General features: G+C 35.4%; 1 protein-coding gene across 1 annotated transcript in view; it reads left to right on the forward strand.

The window, feature by feature from the left end:
- Positions 1-22,221, forward strand: part of LOC149075796 (uncharacterized) — a 54,892-nt gene that overhangs the window by 3,460 nt on the left and 29,211 nt on the right. The window contains exons 2-6 of the mRNA XM_089243305.1: positions 597-688; positions 951-1,043; positions 9,384-9,583; positions 11,936-12,096; positions 14,920-21,095. Coding sequence (XP_089099431.1) covers positions 597-688; positions 951-1,043; positions 9,384-9,583; positions 11,936-12,096; positions 14,920-21,095 — 6,722 coding nt within the window. The remainder of the gene's footprint in view (positions 1-596; positions 689-950; positions 1,044-9,383; positions 9,584-11,935; positions 12,097-14,919; positions 21,096-22,221) is intronic.

Genomic DNA, 22,221 nt, shown 5'->3' on the forward strand with positions numbered 1-22,221 from the left:
GAAGAATTTTTAGAGAGAGATCTTTCTCTATCTCTCTGAAATTCTTCAAAGAAGCAGTGCTATGTCTTTTTTCACTGGCATAAATAATTAGTAAGAGAGAGAGAGATCTCTCTCTCTTACTTCTCAAATAACTTATTCCATAATAAGCAAAAATTATTTATGCCAGTGAAAAAAGACATAGCACTGCTTCTTTGAAGAATTTTTCTCTACTGAAGGAAGTAAACTATAAGTGCCAAAAGCGAAAACATTGGGAAATTTCAAAAAATTGTTTTTTGCAGTCTGTGGAGACATTCATATTTACAACCTCTTTTTGTGTTCTTTTGAACCACTTAGAGGACTACCAGGCATTTTTCAACCTTGACAACATTATAAAGCTTATTTATTTGACACTTCAATGCGGAAAACAGGTTTGAAGCTTTTTTGGCACTTACAGCATTTACCATTTTTACCCTTCAACTCCTTTTCAATATTATTGTCCCTTCGCTTATGTTTTCAGCTTAACATTCCTTGAGTTGCTTTGTAATAGGTCTTTATTATATTACTACTGATGTTAATGTTGTATAATTTAAGCAATAGTCATTTTTCTTTTTTTCAAGTTTCTGAAGAGCTGAAAGAATTGCACATTCATTTACTCCGTAAAGGAAAGAAAAGAGTGAATAAAGAAAAATGGGAAAAATCACTCATAAAAGTAAGTTTTTCTGTAAAGTCATGTTCAAACTTCCACAGCTGGAGTCCTCACACAACCACATAATCCTTTTGGGATGCAATCCAAAAGAATTGTATTGTGAAATTTTCCTACATCAAACACTGTGCTTTATACACCTTTTTTTTTATCCAAGTAGCATTCTTTACTAATATTTTGAAAAAGATCAGTGTAAAAATTTGATACAGAAATTTCATGATTGATTCAATCTTTTGTACCTTCATCTCATTAAGTTTTCTTTATACAGTTCTGTCATGAATACAGCAGCGTTGATGCATGGGAACTAGAGAGGTTTGGTTATAAGAAAGCAAAGCTTTCAGTGAAACTTGAAATAATTAAAGTAAGTTCAAAATTATAACATTCATTCACAGATATGTTTCACTCTTTAATTTAATTTTTTTTTCAGATGCTTTACATTGATATTTGTTTTTAATTATCTCTTGTAATTACTGTGTTTTGAAAGGGAAAAAAACCAAATGTTTGTTGAATTTCTAGAGAAATGCTTTATGTGTGGGCTAAAACTTCTCTGAGAGCTATCAACTATAATGATCCAGAGCTTTCTAATTTTTGTGAATTGTTATTAATTTATCAGTTTGTAAGCTGGTCCGAAAAATTATGTTATGCCAACTAAACTACTAAACCAGACATGCACCTTGTCCATATTTCTCTGCGGAACCTCTAACGAATTGGTACATGTTGGAATATACATGTAGTAAAATCTGGCGTGAAGTTTGTTTCTGTGTAATGCTTGTTATGTGTAGTGCTGCCATCTGCCACCAGTTTTTCTAACTATGAGTGAAGTGGAATGATTGAATGATTTATCGTTGTAGGCCTGTTGCTCTCTGTGGCGAGACTTTTTAATGGGGATATCGGCTCACATTTTGCACCTCAAAGTTGGGAACCACAGGAAATACCAACTAAACTACATAACATTCATAAAAACGAGAAAACAATCCAGGCTTTTCAAACACTAGGTACTAGGTCGCCATGGCAACTATAACAATTAATTTGCACCTAAAATTTATTTTCTGTGTATGATTATTAAATTGGAGTCTTATGGATGAGACAAAATTTCCTAATTTAATGACATTTCTTTTAGTATAAAAAAGATATACAGTTATTTTTCTTGAAATTGAAATCATTCTTGGCTCCTAAGAAATTTGGCTGGTGCCTAAAATGTTATTTTTTTTTATTTGTAAAGCCCTGAATGCAATACTATATGAGGAAAAAAAATTACCAAACAGCCAACTTGGCTCTCACCGTCACACCAGAGAAGACCCAGCCTCTGTTCCATCTGGGATGTTAGCCTTTTACCCGGTTGGGTTGAACCATGCTGGGCAAGTACTTGGCTCTCACTGGCAATCGCAAAAATGTCGAATAAGATGCATTGATTAGGTAATTCATCACAATTATAACAATCAATAATTATAATAAATGAAAGGGGAAAACCCCATTAAAAAAACACAAGCTTCTATACTGAAATTTGACTGTAACAGATGCTGCAAAGGAAGGATATTGCTGTGTACTTTATTATTTTATTACAATGTACAGTAGACTCGCTAATCCGGCACATATCGGACCATAGTGTGCCAGATTATTAAAATCTTTGGATTACTGGAAGTCAATTGAAAAATCCCATTTAAATAATATAAACTTCTTTGAAAAACATGTAGTGACTAGGGATGGGACAAATAATAATTTGGCAGAATAGCCAAACACCAGATATTCAGCTAATGTTTTGGCCAAATATCAATTTTCTTAAAATTCATCACAATTATAAATAAAATTGCCATTTTTAATTGAAAAGTTATTGGTAATTTCAAATGATTGATACTGAATTTTAATATATACAAATACAATGCCACAACAGGCAAAATGCCCAACAAGGTGGCTGAGAAAAAGATGCCCATAAAAATATGGATGTCATATACACTGCTGGCCACCCAAATTGCAACACCAAGAAAGACAAGAGATATCGCAACAATATTTATTTTGTAGATAACATGTTGACCAAGCATCAAATGATTAAATTTATAGACTTCTGTGAAGTGTGGTTCCTGCCAAAATCAGTAGCCAGAGTAGCCGCCATTGTTGGAGATCACCGCTGCCACACGCCTCGGTATTGATTCAAAGAGACTTTGGATGTGTTCTTGGGGTACATCAGACCAAGCAGCTTCCACGCGTTGCCAAAGTTGATCTGGTGTGGCAGCTGGGGATGTAATCTGGGTCAATTGTTGAGCAACCATGGACCACATGTTTTCTATCGGCGAAAGATCCGGAGAGCGAGCTGGCCAGGGAAGCAATTCAATCTGGCGATTGAGGAAGAACCTTTGGACAATGCGTGCCACGTGTGGTCGCGCATTATCCTGTTGAAATATGGCTGTGGGCAAGCCCTGAAGGTAAGGAAGGACAACTGGCTCCAACACCTCGGAGATGTAGTGCTGGCTTTTTAAAGTACCGGCAATGCATACTAGAGGAGTGCGAGAGTGATATCCAATACCGCCCCATACCATAATACCCGGTGCAGGACCAGTGTGGCGGTGCATAACGCAGCTGTTCAGCATCCTCTCTCCACGGTGTCTCCAGACTCGAATCCGACCATCGTGGTGTTGCAGACAGAAGCGTGACTCGTCAGTAAAGACAATTTCATTCCATTGTGCCGTCCACATCCTTCTTTCATCGCACCATTTTCGGTGGAGACGTCTGTGGTTCTGCGTCAAGGGTAGACAAAGCAATGGACGTCTTGCGGACAGACCACTCTGCTGTAAACGGCGTCGAATGGTACGCGCAGACACTGGATGATGCGGTACAGACTGAATGTGCTGTGCTATGGTTCGTGATGTGGCTGAGCGATCCGTCACTGCCATACGCACAATACGCCTGTCATCACGTGAAGTGGTGCACTGAGGTGGATGCGATCGAACACGTCGGTCCGTCGTACCCTCCTGCATCCAACGATCACATATCCGCATTACAGTTGTTTGGTTTCGTCCAACACGACTACCGATTTCCCTGAAAGATAATCCACAACCTCGGTAGGCCACTATCCTTCCTCTGTCGAACTCGGATACTTGATCAAAAGATGATCGCTGTTTTCTACGAGGCATAATTGATCGTTTTTTTGAAAAAACCACAAGAAAAACACAATTGCCGTACTTCAAATCGTCGAAATCTCCAAGCCTTAAATAGCGCTTTGAAGTGGCGCCACAGGCGCGCGTGATGTGCGTTTGCGCTGAAATTCTAATCATTTGCATATCTCACCTCCGCTAATGCATGTTGTAAATTTCATATTATTTGCATGCTTCCTTCAGGGTGTTGCATTTACGGTGGCCAGCAGTGTATTTCAAAAAAAAACAAAACAGCAACCCAATTAAAAATGCAATTAATAAAAATTATAAGCAATATATACACGTGATAATATATTATACAATGCCCATAAAGAATACTTATGGTTGTCTTATTCTAAGTATGGATAGCTTCTCGATTTACCCCAACATGTTTATCGTATTTCTTTTTAAACGTGTCAACTGTGTTACAATATACTACCTCCGGGGGTAAGCTATTCCATTTATTAACAACCCTATTAGAGAAAAATTCCCTGAGACACCATAACCTTGCATTGTCCCTCACCAATCAATACTGGTCTCCACTTCAGGGTTCGCACATCCTTACAAACTCCTTAAATACTCCTAACTTTTCATTTCCTTCTGGAAGGGCCCTTATAACTCCTTACTTTTTGCAGCCACGCCTGAAAAAAGTCTTTTTCTTTTTTTTTTTCTCTGAAGGGATGATCTTTCTTAGAATAGGCATTCCCCATGGTGATGAATAGCAAGCATTGCCTAGAAAAATGAGAGGAAGCTTCCCCGGAATATAAAGAGGAAGAAAAGAGAGAAAAAAAAACGCTCTCTCCCTTTGTAATAGGAAATGTGAAAGCAGGGGATGGGATTGGAACATCTAATGGTTGTGCATACCTGCCAACCGTTACGATTTTGTCGTATTTAGTAAATTAATACGATTATACGCTTTTGCTTCTAAAAATACGATTTTATACCGAATCGCTAGTTTTGACGTGTTTTCCTGCCTATGTCGCAAATTGGTCAGCGTTGGAAATCGATGGTCCGTAGAACGACATCACTTCGCTGAACCAGTAGCCGAAAATTCCCCCATGCCCAGTGGTGAGAAAGTTTTTACTAAATGCGGCGAAACGATGTCTCGAACCTCCTATATTACTGAGCAGTATACTGAGTGCAGACCTCGCAGCTTTCCTATTTTTACTACTATTTTCGTACTTTCGCCGCAATCGTCTTTTTTTTTACTGCAATTCTCTCCTACTATTCCTATTTTATCCCTCCTTCCCATTTGCTTACAGCCAATATCTCACTACGAAAATTCCGAGAAACCGCGAAATGTCATTGCTTTCACAGTTTTTTTTGACGTGTTTTATTCACATTACAACTCGATGCTGAAAAGAAATGAGTTACATAATGACGTTACGCATTTGCGTTTACCAAGCGTGGCGCATCGGCTCAGGACAGCTATATAGTATATGACCCTGGCGTCATATACTCTATCGGCTGCATGCTCCGGTTTAAAGGGAAGATACACAACACGAAAATGAAGGGAAGATCGCTGAAACGCGCGGCACACGACGCTTAACTCCTCCAGAAGCAGTCTGCCAATCACGCCCGACGTAAAGCGCTGTCGTGAGCCGTATTGCGCTCTGTAGGAAAACAGTCGTACTGCTTTTCATATTGATGAATAGACGGCGTGTCGCGCTGGGTGATTCACGTTGCGCGCGGCATAGAAAACCGGCTTTTAAAAGTGACAGCCACGTCTGGTTTTACGGGGGGGGCGGGCGATCAGCCGCTATAGCTGAACCCACTTTGTTTTTAGCTTCAGAAAATAACTTTCGGGTATCTTTATGTTAGGGGTCATTCAAGTATTACGTCAGCATGGATGGGGGATTTTCGATTTGCTGACTTGATGACGTGGAGGGGGGGGGGGGTGGATGATTCTTACGTCATCAACCACCCTTTATAGAAAATATGAAATATTCTTAATGGCGTCTTACTCGGTGCTCGAAAAACGAGTAAAACTTTTCGCTAGTTTGTGGGCACCTGAACTAACATTCTCCCTATTGAGTCCCCTACAGAGCCACTCTAGTGATCTTCAAATACTTAGCGGATCCAAATGCTCTGGAGCTGTGCCGCGCGTCATATAAGTGATCCGTGATTATGCCGCAGATCACTTAAGTAATCTGGGAATGTGCCGCGGATAACTTGAGTGATGTAGAACCGCACTGGTGGCAGGACCAATGCTCTAAAACTTTGTCACATGTCACTCAAGGGATCACTTAATGTGCCACGAGTCACTTAAGCGATCTGTAAATGTGTCACTTGGTTCATTGTTACAAAAATAGATTTAGGGACAGGCCACATTTGGTCCACACAGGCCGAATGTTTACCACGGGTCAAGGGCTTAGAGAGGTAGGGTCGCAATGAATTTTTTGAGCAATTTTGGGTTCTTAGCCTTCAAATACAAAAATATTTTTTGGATTAAAAAAATAAATTTTTGATCATCTGGGGGGAAGCCCCCAATTCAGATTCAGATTCCACCAATAAGCGTTAGGAGGAAGGAGGCAGAGCGCTGACAGGGGGAGGGTGAGAGTTTTGCTGACTTTTTCTGACAAGAGGGGAGAGTCAAAAATTGCTGAAAATTTGCTGTTGTAATACTTGAACAGCCCCTTATTTTAAAGCATACATGTGCTCAACACATGGCCTAAATGTGGCCTGCCTCAAGTGGCTCGTGGCAAATTCTTACTTCAATTGAGCGGCCCGCGGCACATTCCCAGATTGTTTGAGAGTGATTTCCGGGGGGGGGGGCTTTCTTTCAAACCAAGCACAACTCAGGTCTATTACCATCTATGGGCAATTTACTATCTAGGAAGTTGTGCTGGAAGTGTGAGTGTGTGTGCCTAGAGTTGCTGCAAATATAAATAATTTTGTAAGAAAAATCTTTGTCGGCTGTGGTTTTTATTTTGAATAATTGGAGGGGAAATGAATATCACTTTTAGAATTTTTATAATTTATGTGATGCTGTTATGAGTTATATTTTTGACTAATACTTGAAGGTTTTAGAACACTTTGGTGATGACAGAAAGCATGTATGTGGATTGATTATTTTATGAATTCTTATGATGCTGGGTAACAAATCAAAACTTGTAATTTTTGAACCACTTCTACATCTATATTTTTGAGAAGAGGGAAAGTTTGTTTGCAAATTAAAAATAAATTTGCGTATGTGCCCCGCCCCTTTTTTGCCGTAAAACTTGTAAGTTATGAAGTTTGCCATGACTCCTTAAAAACCGCTTGAAACTCCTTAAAAAGTCCTTAAAAACTCCTTACTTTTCATTTTGAAAATTTTGTATGAACCCTGCACTTGTAAAAGCTGTCGATTGGCGGTGTACTAAAAGTTCATGGTCCATCCTATCCAACCCATTGAAAATTTTGAACAGTTTGATCATATCTCCTCGACATCTGCGTTCATCCAATATAAACACATCCAAAAAATGAAGTCTTTCTTCATAAGCCCAGTGTGCCAATAAGGACACGCGTAGCTCTTCTCTGCACCCCTTCAACCAAGTCTATGTCCCTCTGTAGGTATAATATTACACAATTTATAATTTAAAAAAATATTAAAAACTTTTTCTCTTTTCTTTTTCAAACTGAGCACAACTCAGGTCTATTACCATAGGCAATTTACTACCTAGTGAGTTGTGCTGGAATTGTAAGTGTGTGTACCTAACAGTCTGAGTGCGTATCTAGAGTTGTGTATGATTTTTCAGTGCTGCCATCTATATCTCAGGGATACAGATTACTGGGATCACTTTTCTTAGCCGAAACATGATTTCCCCCATAGGCTTCTATGGAAAATTATTGGATTTGTTTCAGCTTCTGCTCAAAATTTAAAGATAAGTTTTTAAAACACAAAGAAATGTTATAAAAAAGACAAACTGATTAAAGGCTAAAATGAACAGCTTCAAAATGGTAAAATAAATACGAATATACAGGAAGGTGAGAGATACTGAAGATCTCTATTTTCCTGTATGTACCCAACCAACACCGGCTTTAGTCTTCTATAAAGCTCATGTTGACACAACCCAATCTAGGTCATAAGTGTTCCCATCCATTTGTGATTTGGTCAGCTCATTTCTGTGTCTGATACATGGAGAAGATAATCTCCCAGACTTTTCAGCTTGATTCTAAAAGTCTTGCACTGAAAGACCACATGCTCTGAAAACATAGGCTACCTTTTTTTTAAAATGCATTTTTCTGTTTTGGCTGAATCTTTCATCTGATATGAAATGATTCAAAAAATTTCCGGAAGAGTGTAGGTATATCTGAAAAAAGAAAAAAAAAATTCTGAGATGGACATGAGTTAACCGGGCCCTAGTGACAGTAATTCTGATGGTGCCCGAGTGGCATGGTGGTAAGATACTCGTCTACCATCGTGAAGGTTGTTGTCTGGGTCCCGGGTTCGAACCCAAGGGAGGATATAGAAAAGATATTTTCCCTAACGAACTCGAGGCGACCACCGATAGACAGCGCCTTCACTTCCAACCCATCTCACTAATGGCAGTAAATTGCAATATAGCGATATGGCCAGAGTTGGTGTTTGGTGAAGTAGAAGTAATTCTGATGATGATTGGTGCAAAAATTCAGCTCACGATGCAGCTATTTTATGTTAGTGCGTGCATCATATCATCAAAAATGCTCTTTAGCTGAATCTGTATTCATTAGCTGAAGCAGAAGAATCATGGAAAAATCTTCATTAGCCAGAAAATTCGTAAACTGAGGCATTCGTTACAGTCGAGGTATCACTTCAACAATTGTTATGATTTTACATCTCATTAAGAAAATGCCAATCGTTAGTTACTCTCAAGTATTAGGGCATTATAAAATTTACAACTTATTTTCCCACTCTAGATGTTCTTTATCCCTTTCAGTAGCTCAATAAATTTCTTGTCTCAGTACATCCTTCAGTTAGTGAACGTGTGTAATTCATGCTCACTTCCACATTATTGCAGTAAAATTCTATTTTCAGTATTATACTTTCCTTATCCTAGAAATTTACCCTGACATAACCTCTTACACAGAAAGGGATGTAGTATAGGTATACATCACAAAATATAATCAGTAAATTGTTAATTTATGTGAAAAATTACAATTAGTATAATTTTGTGAAATTTGTTTGTTGTGCTTAGATTTACACAGATATTAAGCAGAACCAAATATTTGGCAAAAGGGCTAAGTACAGAATAGTAGTCAAATATTCATCCCATCTCTAGTAGTGACATGTTTTTCCTCTTCTATGCTTGATGGAAACCCACCTAAAAAAAGCCAGATTAGCTCACAGCTGCATTACAGAGAGTCTACTGTACTATATTTCTTCCCCTGTCATGGATGGAAAACAACTAATTTTAGTACCAAAAGTTATGTCGTAAGAAAATGAATATGACTTTCATTTGTAGTTTTTAATTTAAGAATTGATGTTTGCTTAAATTAAGTATGAGCTCTATGTGTTGGTAATGATTTTTCTTTCTTCTTATTTGGCTTTTCAAATTTTTTGAGATATTTGCAAACTTTTCAATTCTAAGTTCTATGTTTTTCCATATTTTTAGCGCCTTCTGGAAATGCAATTCGATGGAAATGCAAAATTCAAAGCCGAGGTGAACAAACTTGATGCAGCTAGTTTGAGAGTTCTTCCAATTGGAAGGGACATAGAAGGGAATTTTTATTGGTATCAGCTGGATTACGACTGCAATATGCGGCTCTATAAACAAGATGCAGAGGATGAAAGTTCTTGGCATCTTTTGTGTTCGTAAGTAAGAGTTTTGTTTTTTCCAAATCTATCTTCACCGGCATGTTTGGTACTACAGGTGATACTTATAAACCTCTAATTTACAAATTGTAGTCCTCTGGTCCCAAATAATGCACCATTTCTTTGGATGCCTTTCTTATTTGAGGAGCTTATTTTCAAAAGCTAACATTTTTACTTTTGCTAAATTTACAGAAGTTTGTCTTACAAAAGTAGGAAATAGCCCAACAGGTAGCATATAGGAATGGCAGAAGAATATTTAAATACTATGTTTCGTGATTGATCAACATTGAAGGCAGTTATCTACACTTGAATTTTGGAAATGTTTCGTTTTGAAAGAAAATTAGGGGAAATGTTACCTTTTGATTAAAATTAGAGCTGGTGAAGTTTGGAAAATTAGAATTTTTTATGTCACCTGTTGATTCCAGGTGGTTTGACCTAGCTCAGGAAGGTACCCTTACTGGCCTCTCATCATTAACATAAGAAACAGGATCATTCTACAATGGAACCTCTCATAACAGACACCCCCAGTAACACACCTCCACTAATGGACGTTTTTTTAATTGTGTCGATAGGACTCAATGTATTTTACTTTACATTTACAGACACTCCTTGTTAGTGGACAAAATTTTTGATCCCATGGGTGACCATTATCAAGAGGTTCTACCAAAAAATACTGAAGTGAGCGAATGAGGTGGATATGTTTCCTTTTTTGGTAGAAATGGCTAAATTTACTTTGTAAGTTTTACGAAAAAATTTTGCATTGAAATAAATCCTATTATATGATCCGATAGAGCTCATTCCAATGATGCTGAAACTGTTACAAAAATAAATTTCAAAGAAAAAAAAAAGTGGAAATGTTCTCTTTTAAAAATAAGCTTTTCATTTGCAGACTAACTGTTCAAGTCCATATCAGTTTAAAAAAACAAGCATCAACAGTATATTCTTTCAGTTACATGGCATATGTGTAAGGAGCAAAAGCTATTGTTTGCAAATAATTTTTCATAGATAAAACACTCCTTTGTCATTTTATCTTTTGACTAAAAATGTTCATGATATTTTTCACTGTTATAAAATACTAAAAAATATAAAAAGATGAAAAAAATCAAATAATAGTTGTATCTTTTGAAAAAAATTTCCATTATATATATATATCAAAACAGTTCTATAAACATTCTCAATCATTGCATTGTTCTTGATAGCATATCTCTCTAATCTTGTTTTGTATTTAGTTGGATGAGAATTGTTGCCTGAAACAAAGTTTTTCTTTGTACTTTCTGATATTTTGTTTTGCAAAATAGTTTTGAAATTCCAGTTTGCTTGCTTCCCTCAATGATAATCAAATGAGGATAATTAAGATTAGATCAAGAAATTACTCAATATAAATAATGAAATTAATGAACCTTCAAGTTTCAAAATAAATCAAATTTCAATTTCCCATGTGTATTAAACATGTTTAGTAAGTCGGTAATAGAATTTATTAACATTATCTACCAATTTTCAATGTGAATCCTCACAATCTAAAGTTTGATGTTAGTTCACAGTCCAGGTTTTTTTACCTCTTTTTCAAATTCCATATTTGAAATTTATTCATCATTGTGAAAGTGCTGCAAACAGAAGCAATTTAAACTCAAAAGTAGTCCTCAAAGTATCACTTGGAATTGATCACAAACTGGTTATAGATGTGTTGTGTCATGTGCAGAATTCCACTGAATTACATGAGAATCGACTCACTCTCCAACAACTCACATTATCAATCAGTTCTTAATATGTCACTCTGTGTAAGCAGCCTTATTCGCAGAGAGCAGGCAGGCCTACAACACCGAAACTGACAAAACATGAAAATTCAAGCATTTCCATCTTCAGAAAATGGAAGCCAGGTGGCAGCATGAACATGAAACAAGCATAACTCAACAACATAAATGTGCTAGGCCAAGCATACACTCAGAACACACATTCCAGCATGTGTTGATTCATTAGAAATTCCATAGAGAAATGTGTATGTTCAGTTAAGTAGTAGTAGACTTATCACAACAAAGATATCATTTTGTTTTTAATCATACCTGGTGGTGAATAATGTATGACACATTCTATTGTTTTAACAATATTCCTAGTTCTATGACAAGTTTATGAATGTCCATTTCTTTTTGAGTTTTCTGTGGGAAATAGATTTTCTGATTGAAAAAAAAATTTAATTCTAGAAATTGTCAATTTAATCTTTCTAGCCAGTAACCAAAAATCATATTCAAGCAATTGAAGAAAAAGTTGTTAAAATCAAAAAGTAGTGCATATTGGCATGATTTGAAATTATTTTTGCTAAATTAATTTTTGATTGTATATACTTGATTTTCACAGCACCAAAGAGAGTTTGCGAGATCTTGTGTCAAGTTTAGTTAAAAAGTCCACAAAAGATATAGAAGAATTAGCAAAACTCAAATTTGAATCATTGTCCGATGGAAATGAAGTGCCTGTAAATATAGAAGATATTAAAAAAGAAGAAGTAAAAACAGAAACAGGTAAACATGAATTTCAATTTTAGCAAGCTAGTTCTGTAGTGGAAGAGTAGATATATATATAAACTTTGCCAAATAATACTCAGAAAATCATCAACAAATAAGACAAATACAAGGAAAATACAAAACTCCTAATGCATTTCGTCAAGCTATGGGTGTCGTCTGCAGAGGATAAAAAATATGCTCACTGAGGATCCCGCTTAGATTGATTACCAAATCATGTCATAATATTAAATGTTGTGACCGTCATGATATTTGACTCAGACAGACGTATATTTTTTCTTTCTGCTGAGCAGCAGAGAGTTAAGATTTGGTAATCAATCCTAGTGGGATCCTCGGTCAGCAAGATATTTTTTATCCTCTGAAGATGACACCCATAACGTGTCGAAATGCATTAGGAGTTTTGTATTTTCCTTGAAATGGCCTTATTCATTGATGATTTTTTGAGTAGTTCTGTAATGATAATTATTACTATAATAAATAATCAGTGTTATTTTTCTCCTTTAAATTGTTCATGCGTCGTCAAAGGTTTTTTTTTCTCTCCTTGGGATATATTTCCAGTGTCAGTTTTTTCCTTCAAATTTTCAAATTTAGACTTTGATGAAAGGTTAGTTGTGTGTTTAAAAAATACAGTTGGCGAGATTGAAATGAATTTGAATACTCTCTAGCAGCTAACCTGCTTATACATCATTTTTTGGTTATATAAGTCAAATTTTGAACCAGCTTTTTTGATTGTTCTTGAACCATTCAGAACCAACCAATTGTTGGTCTGAGGCCAGGTTTTCACTATAAAAGCTTGATGAAAGATCTTTTATAAACCTTGAAAAACAATCAATAAGACTTATTGTTCATATTCGCTCAAATGTATCCGATAAGCTTTTTGGTTGAATTTTTCTAGTGCAATTTTTCTTATTTGCAAAAGAGAACTTTAATAAAACTTTTATAGTGTAATCTCAGCCTAAGGTTTTCCCCACACAAGTTTGTCATAACTTGCCCTCTTGGGAGTGGAACATCAGGAAATTACAGCAGTAGACCAAGTTTTGCAATAGTTGGATGAGGTAAAATCTTGATCTAATTAGCACCTAAACCTGCCCTTATGACGTATTAAAATTAACATCTGGATATGGCAAAGTAAGTTAAAGAATACAAAATGCGTTCTAATTGGAAAGCATACATAAATATCAATAATAGACTGATTGTATTATATATGATGATTCTATTTCTAAAAGCACAAGCTTGTCTGGAAAAAGATTGTGGAACCAAAATAACTAGCAATACACATCTTGGCACCAAAATCTCTCGATCTAACACTTAGTTTTCTTTTTTGGCACTCCTATAGAAGAACAAATTATAGTGGGACCAAGGTTGTCAGAGTTAATGTAGACCAAACCTACCTTAGTTTATTGAAACTTTGATAAAACAATTTAGACATTACAAAATTTCAAGGTTAAATGAATTAGAAAATAAAAAATAGAAAAGCTGTAAAAATGGTAGATATTATATTTGCACAAAAGTTATTTTTAATGACTATAATTCAATAAAAATATCAAATAAAAAGAATTATAAGTTACATTAAAAGTAAATTGTTGTGGTGCATTTACAGCTTACAAAATTTCAAAGGTTATTTTACATTCAGGGCTTTGAAAAATAGTTTTTCTGTGATTCATATCGCAAATTAGTGTTTCAGTAGGAAAAATATATGATTTTGTAAGATCTTGTTATAAAAAAAACAATATTTTTATGGTCAGGTTTGGATTTGAAACATTTAAAACTTTTCCTTTTACACAAGCATTTTAAAACTTATTTATGCAAACAAGAATAAAAATAAATTTTACCTGAAGAAATTGTTTTCTTTAATCCTGGAATGCTACCCCAAACCACAGGTGGTTCCTCAACAAAGCATAATATTAAATATGAAAGAAAAAAATATTTATACTATTCATTAAAATCTAGGATATAAAATCTACTATAATTGTTTTAGCTTCAGAACAAATAAATCTCTTGCACATCACTATAATAAAAGAATTCTCATAGAAATCAAAAACGAGTCTCAATATGCTGCATGAAATACTGAGTTACCAGAATAGTCAATAAATCAACTACATGATGGCTGCACAATGCATTTTCATGCCTAATTTTGAATTTCCAGTTGACACTCAATTTTCCGAAATTCACAATCTACACATTTTTTGCGAACTAATCTTCTGGTTCCAAACTTTTGATTTTAAAAATTAGTTTTCACGTCTGTTTGGGTTCATAAAAACAAATGTCGGCTGTATTATTTAGAGTAATTTTGTTTTAAAACAATAATACATATTTTGCTACCATGAGATGCAGAATAAGAACTGTAGAATTTAGATTTGCCCAGGGTCATTTCGAGACTACCAAAGAAAGACTTTTAGAGAGGAAAGCAAAGAAATATTTCACTTTGCCCTAAACACTTGAAGCTTTCGTCACTTCATGAAATGAAGGTGTACCTCATTTGCATGACAGAGTTAAGTTCAATGTTGACACTTATCCCAAGAATATTATACATGTTTTATTTAATTTTTTGGATGATGCTGTAACTGCAGTTTTGCAAAGTTACTTCTTCATATTGATAAATGATTTTAATCTTCGGTTTGGCGCAATACAACTCATAACATGTTCGGGTGCAGCTGACTCATCTGTGAGATTAAAAATTTATTTTTTGCTTTTTCTTCAGGGAAAGCTTGTCAAACTAAACTCATCACTCAAACAAGGTTATATTTGAGTGAGGATTTGTCTATAATTGTATGTGATGTTGTATCACAAAATATATTAATATATAATGTTTTGTTTGTCTAGATGAAGAGGCAGTAAAGGAACATGAAGACTTGACGGCTTCCCTTTCTTTAACAAAACCATGTGCAATCATAATCAAAACCGAAAAGAAAGACAGTTCATCAAGTTCAAAAGAATCCCAGATAGAGGAGAAAATGGTTGTTAAAGCGCCTGCTGGCAAGGACGTTTTATCAGCTGAACAAAGTGATAAAACTCATGTGGACAATGATTTAAAAAATAGAACTGCATTAATCAAAACTATTGAACCTATGGAAGTGGAAATTCCTAAAGAACTTCCATCCGTTACAAGTGAAAAGTCCAAATTGTGTAAGTCACCAAGGAACTCTGTTACAGCTACCGACTTGTCTTCTAGCAAATGTGATAGTGATCCATCTGTTAAAAAACTGGCTGAGCAACAGGATCAGACTGTAACCAGATCAGATAACATTGATTGTCCAGTAAAGTGTGAATTATTATGTGAGAAAGCGTCTACTAATAAATCTGAAATAAAAGTGAAGACTTTGCCGTCAAAGCCTGCTGAAAAAGAGCCTTTGGTTTCTGTGTCTAAAATGGAAGTTGATGATAAAGAACCATCGATTGCTGTTACTAGACATGATCTAGAGCCTCATAGTTCTGAGCGTCATCGTGAGAAGCAGTCTAGCTTAATGCCATCTCCTCTTACCCAGAAAGATTTGATGAAAGGAAATCCATGTTCTTTATCCCAAGAAAATAGTGATTTCTCTGACATAAAATTCAAAGGAAGCAAAATAAAATTGTATCAGAAATGGCATGATGAGAAGAAAAAACTTGCTACCCAGAAATATGAAACAGATCCTATCTTCCAAGGACAGGATAACAAGTTGAATTTATCTCTTAGCATCAAGCCAAGTCAATCATCATCTTTGGAGAGCTTGCAGTCATTTGTAAATCAATTGCCAAAAAGAAACAATGAGGCAAAAATATCACCTGGGGAAAGTATTCTTTACAAGTCTGTCATCATGTCCAATTGCGGTGGTCTCCAAGTTGCTCACCAGCCCTCTGAAGATCTTGAAACCCCGATGGATCTAAGCACTGCCCACAGAAGTGTTAAAGCACCAGAGTATGCTGGACCGAATGTAAACAAAAGTTGCTATGCTGCAGATAAAAATGGTCCCAATGATATGCAAGATCTGAAACGCCAAGAAACTGATGAAAAAAGGTGCGATACAAGTATGAAAAAGAAAGTATCCTGTTCTGGAAATTCTATGCCTTTCAAAAAGAAACGTCAATATATTGAGGAATCCGAAAAACATTTTACTGAACAAAACCGCCACTCGGTTATTTGTGAGATCAAAAGTAGTAGACATTTATCTGCTAGTTCACTTGATACTGCCTTCACTGAGGGTTCTACACCAACAGAACAGTCTCTTGCTGTTTCTAATACCAACACTGCTCATAAGAAAGAAAATGACCTTTGCAGAGCAGTCAAAACGGAAGTAACCAAACACCAGACTGGTTCTTCTGAAATACCTACAGTGCAGAGGTTACCTGCATGCCATAAGCACACTTCATCAGTTTTAGCAAACAGTCCTGAGAAAGAAGTCAGTTCTGAGAAGTCTTTCTCTAACTGCTCAAGAGAACAAAATGAAAGTAATATTATGCACACCACTCTATATGACTCTGAGAAAGAAGCCACTAGTAGTGTTGTGCGTAGTAAGTTAAAAAGTGGAGAAGAAATGGGCTGTAAAGTGCTAGCTGAAAGTAAACATTCTGTTAAGCCATTTGTATCAAGTTTTCAACAAGATTCTGAGGGAAAAGATAGAATTTCAAAAAAAGAAGATACTCTTTCAGTTGATGATCAGAATAAAGCAAAAGTTTGTTTGCAATCAGAAATGAAAGTGCTTTCTGAAAACAAACCAGATATGAAAAAGCTTGCTGAAAATAAATCTGAAATGAAAAAGCCTGTTGAAAATAAATCTGGAATTGGAAAAATTGCTGAAAATAGATCTGGAAGTGGAAAAATTGCTGAAAATAGATCTGGAATAAAAAAAATTGCTGAAAATAAATCTGGAATAAAAAAAATTGCTGAAAATAAATCTGGAATAAAAAAAATTGCTGAAAATAAATCTGAAATGAAAGAACATTCTGAAAATAAACATGAGATGAAAGAACATTCTGAAAATAAACATGAGATGAAAGAACATTCTGATAATAAACATGAGATGAAAGAACATTCTGAAAATAAACATGAGATGAAAGAACATTCTGAAAATAAACATGAGATGAAAGAACATTCTGAAAATAAACATGAGATGAAAGAACATTCTGAAAATAAACATGAGATGAAAGAACATTCTGAAAATAAACATGAGATGAAAGAACATTCTGAAAATAAACATGAGATGAAAGAACATTCTGAAAATAAACATGAGATGAAAGAACATTCTGGACATGAAGGTGAAGTAAAAAAACATTCTGAACATGAAGGTGAAGTAAAAAAACATTCTGAACATGAAGGTGAAGTAAAAGAACATTCTGAAAATAAAGGTGAAGTAAAAGAACGTTCTGAAAATAAAGGTGAAGTGAAAGAACGTTCTGAAAATAAAGGTGAAGTGAAAGAACATTCTGAAAATAAAGGTGAAGTAAAAGAACATTCTGAAAATAAAGGTAAAGTAAAAGAACATTCTGAAAATAAAGGTAAAGTAAAAGAACATTCTGAAAATAAAGGTAAAGTAAAAGAACAGTCTGAAAATAAATGTGACATGGAACAACAATCTGAAAACAAAAGTGAAATGAGACATGCTGAAAATAAGTTGGAAATAACAAAATATGCTAAAGATAAATCAAAAATAAAAGAGCATGCTGAAAGCAAATCAGAAATAAAGGATTATGCTGAAGGCAATTCAGAAATAAAGGATCATGCTGAAGACAAATTGGGAATGAAAGACCATGCTGAAGACAAATTGGGAATGAAAGACCATGCTAAAAACCAATTAGAAATAGAGAAATGTGCTGATGGAAAATCAGAGATAAAGAAATGTTCTGAAGTTGAATCAGAGATAAAGAAATGTTCTGAAGTTGAATCAGAGATAAAGAAATGTTCTGAAGCTAAATCAGAGATAAAGAAATGTTCTGAAGGCAAATCAGGGATAAAGAAATGTTTTGAAGGCAAATCAGAGATAAAGAAATGTTCTAAAGGCAAATCAGATATAAAGGAGCACACCGAAAACAAATCAGAAATAAAGAAACATGCTAAAAGTGAACCTGAAGTGAAAGATCATGTTGAAAATAAATCTAAAACGAAAGAGCCTGAACCTGAATCTGTTTCATTGCAAGAGGAGGTAGAAAGTAGCAAAGTAAAAAAAGATAGGCAGTTAAATGAATCAGAGGAGAAGTCCAGTCAAGAAATAAAAAATTCTCAAAATTGTATTAAAGGAAACTCTGATATTTCTTCTGATACTTCAACCAAAGATCCTGTTTCCGTTGATAAAGATCTTGAAGAAAACACCAAAAATACCAATTTATATGAGGCAACCAGTGTTACAGAACAGCATGAAGTCACAGAAGAAATTTCCATTGAAAATAAGCATGATCAGAATGGGTCTGAATTATTTGTCAAAGAACCACTCACACTAATGAAAAAGATTTCACCTGAGTCAGTTCCTTTGCCATGTGAGAACAAGTCTCTGGATACAAATCTGTCAAAAAGTACTTCTTCAGAGATTGACAATGTAAATGAAGACACCATATGCCCTGAGAAAAAGGAAATTACTTCTGCAGACATAAAAAATGAAGAAATCATTGATTTAAAGAAATCTGAAGTTGAAACATCAAATGATAAGGATGAAGCAGAGCATGGCTTGAAAGAGATTAACAGTTGCTCGAAAATCACCAGTGATAGTGTGAAAAAGTACTTTTTGCCTTCTTGTGATGAAAAACACCCAGATAATAAAGATGACTCTTTAGTTGTCAGATCAGGTAATGAACCAATTAACATAGTTACTAAACTCCCTACACGAATTTCAAAAACGGAAAAACCCAAGAAAAATGAAGAACAAGGTACCTCAGAAATGAAACCAGTTAAAGAGGATCTAGTGAATGATTGTAATGATATTAAACCAAAATCATCTAAAAAAGTTCCTATCAAGCAATGCAAGAAAGATATTGAATCTTATCCAAATGAATCTGCTGTATCAAATTCAGCTGAAAATAAAATGATACCCCAACCAGTTGAAAAATCCAAAGACTCACTGACAACAGAACATTCAAGAAAAGCAGACAGTGTTACTCTGAAAGTTCCAAAAGAGAGCAAACTGGACCATAAAAAGAAAATCTACAGTTCTGATTCCAAGAGGAACAAGTCAGACGAATTTCAAGAAAATACCACTACTCACAACACTGATTTTCCTAAAAATGTTCAAGCTTTTGAAAATGCTGCAGTTCTTGAACCGTCAGGGACTTCATCTCTCGTTGACTCTGAAATAGTACTAATTATGAAGGATATCACCCAGAAAATTGAACATGAAATTTCTTTTGTTGAAAGTCATACTGGAGAGAAATCTTCCACCCAAGACAGCAGTCCAAAAAGTAACTCTACCTTGAAATCTGGAAAGACAAAAGCCACATCAAAGAAATCTTCAAATTCCGTGAATCTGCTCTCAGATACTGAAAAAAATGAAGTGAAACCAAGTAAAAAAAAGACTTTGGCAGCTATCAAGTGTAAAAATAGTGTTAAAGAAGTTAAAGATTCTAAAAAAGAAAATAGTGATGTAAAATCTCAACAAAAAGAGCTTGAATCTAATGGTCCTGATTCTATTACACATTGTCCAGCGATCCAGTCTGATGTATCTAAAATCGCTGACAAAAATAAAACATCAAATGAATCAGAAATTCCTCCAACTTCAATCAATGTAGAAGATGCCAAAGAAGCAGCTCCAAAGAGTATCGAGGCTGATCCCAATCCCCCAACCATCTTGGGATTGAAGTTCGATTATGAACCAGATTTTGAAGAAAACACCATGGAAGATAAAATAGAGGCTACAAAAATAAGTCTAGCTTCATATAAGGAGAATCGAGAGCTAACTGAAAATTTCAACTTAAGATATGTGCACAGCTGTTGTGAGACAAAATATGGCTATTTCATGCCTGCTTCAAAAAACAACTATTCTTATAAGCTAGCCCACTACCGCAGACTTGGCTTAAGCCTACCAACTACTCTACCAGTAGAGTCCATTCTGACAACTCTACCCGAAACTAGTCGGAAAGAATTGTCAGATGCTGAAATTGAAAGTCGTAAAACTAGAGCGAGAATGAGAAGTAGTGATGTTTCTAAAGAAATTTCTGACAAGAAAAATTTACCAGTTCCAAAGAGTAAGCCTGTACCTGCTGGCAAAGATAAAATTTCTTCTGCCGCAAAGAAAGGTGGTGGTAAAGTTTCATCTGCAGCAAAAAAAGAAAATGAATCTCAGCTACTCACTTCCAAACCTGGAAAAAATAAAGGTGTTCAACCTGTTAAGAAAAATAAAACCCAACAAGAAACATCTACACCAGCTAAGAACAAGTCAAATGCTGCAAAAAAGAAGGATATTTTATCCAAAGATAGCAAGAGTCCAGTAGAAGGTGGAAAATCACTTAAGACCAAGATTTCTGTAAAAAATAAACATAGTTCTGGTCCTTCTAAGGATAAGAAAGATTCTGACTCTGCATTGTCTCCTGCTATCGGTCGTTCAGATAAGGACAAAAATAAATCTTCAAATGCAAAAACTTCTTTTTCTGGTGAGAATTTAGTGACTGAGAATGCAAGCAGTAATAGTCAGATTTCACAATCATCCAGGGGTCGTGGTAGGCCAGCAAGGAAAAGAAAAGGATTGCAGAGAGGAGCAGCCACTGCAAAAAGTGTTGTCACTAGTGATTTCCCATTGCCTGAGAGTTTCTTGGAAATTTTGGACAGTAATAGTAAAGGAAATGAAAGAGGACCTGAAAAATCGGTTGGCAAAACTCCTGTTAGAGGAAAGGGTAGGAGCAGAGGACGGTCTGATGCTAAGTTATCTTTGCAGAGCAGTGAGAGCGAGTCTTTTCAATCATCCCCGGTGAAAAGAAGCAGGAGAATTCAAGAACAGCATCAGAAGAAAATGACAGAACTTGCTGAAGAGATGGAAAAAGAACACAGACGCCTGGAACAATTGGCTAGTAAAAAAACCGTTGCGTCACCAAAAAATAGTGTAAGTTTATTTTTACATTTCTACATTTATTACATGCCATAAGTGTGGATATTTTTTAAATAAGTAGAAGTGCTTTATGTTTGTAACATGGGAATGACAACTGAGAAAAAGAACAGGTGAACATTTATTATTGAAACTTCATGGCATAACACGGTGAAGTATTTTGATGAAACCAAAGATTTTGTATCAATAGTTTTAGAATCATATAATCACAAGTTTATCATCATCTCCTAAAGTAATCCTTCCACTTTTCAGAGGCTTAGTTCCTTCTTCACATGAATCACACGGTGGTGTGGTGATAAGGTTTGGAGACTAAACCTGTGCAGAGGGACATAGACTTGGTTAAGGGGATGCAGTGAAGAGCCAGGCGTGCACGCTCTTGTTGGTACACTGGGCTTGAGCCATGAAGAGATACTTGATTTTCTAAATGTTTTTACATTGGAAGAGTGCAGGTGTCGGGGGGGGGGATAATTTTTCAATCGGATTGATAGGATGGACCATGGGTTACTAATACATTGTTAATCAAGTGTTTTGACAGAGGACACCAGTATTCATTAGATCTCCAGTATTTATTATAGAATGTATTATTATGTACTAGAAAAGTAAGGGACAACTTTTCAAATGGTGGTGTCTCAAGGAACTTTTCTGTAACAGGTGTGACTAAGTGGAATAGTTTCTCCTCAGTAGTTGTGAATTCTGTACCACAACTGACATGTTTAAAAACAAATACGATAAGCATATTGGGGGTGAATCAAGAAGCTTACATACTTAGATAAGACAACCATAGTTTTTTATGGGCAGTAAATTTTATTTTATTGTAATCAGTAATTTTGTATTAGTTTTATTTTAGTGTGTATTAGTTTTTTCATGAATTGCTCATCAGTCATCAATCGACTCTTATTTTGGGTTGCTGTATTTTAGTGATATTTGACATTGTTCATAGGGATGGTAATATATATATATATGCAAATTTAGCATGAACCATATGGTATAATGACATTGAATTTCTGCAGGATTCATGTTGTTGTTTGTTTGGAATTCTATACTTTTGGGGTAAACTATGGGTGAACCAGACCAGGGTCAAAACAAGGATTTTCTGGGGGTGGGGCGTAATTTTTTTTAGCTG

The sequence above is a fragment of the Pholcus phalangioides genome, unplaced genomic scaffold (assembly GCF_987345545.1).
Source record: "Pholcus phalangioides strain wild (caught in Gottingen) unplaced genomic scaffold, Ppha-v1.0 ptg000015l_1, whole genome shotgun sequence".
Classification (NCBI taxonomy): Eukaryota; Metazoa; Arthropoda; class Arachnida; order Araneae; family Pholcidae; genus Pholcus; species Pholcus phalangioides.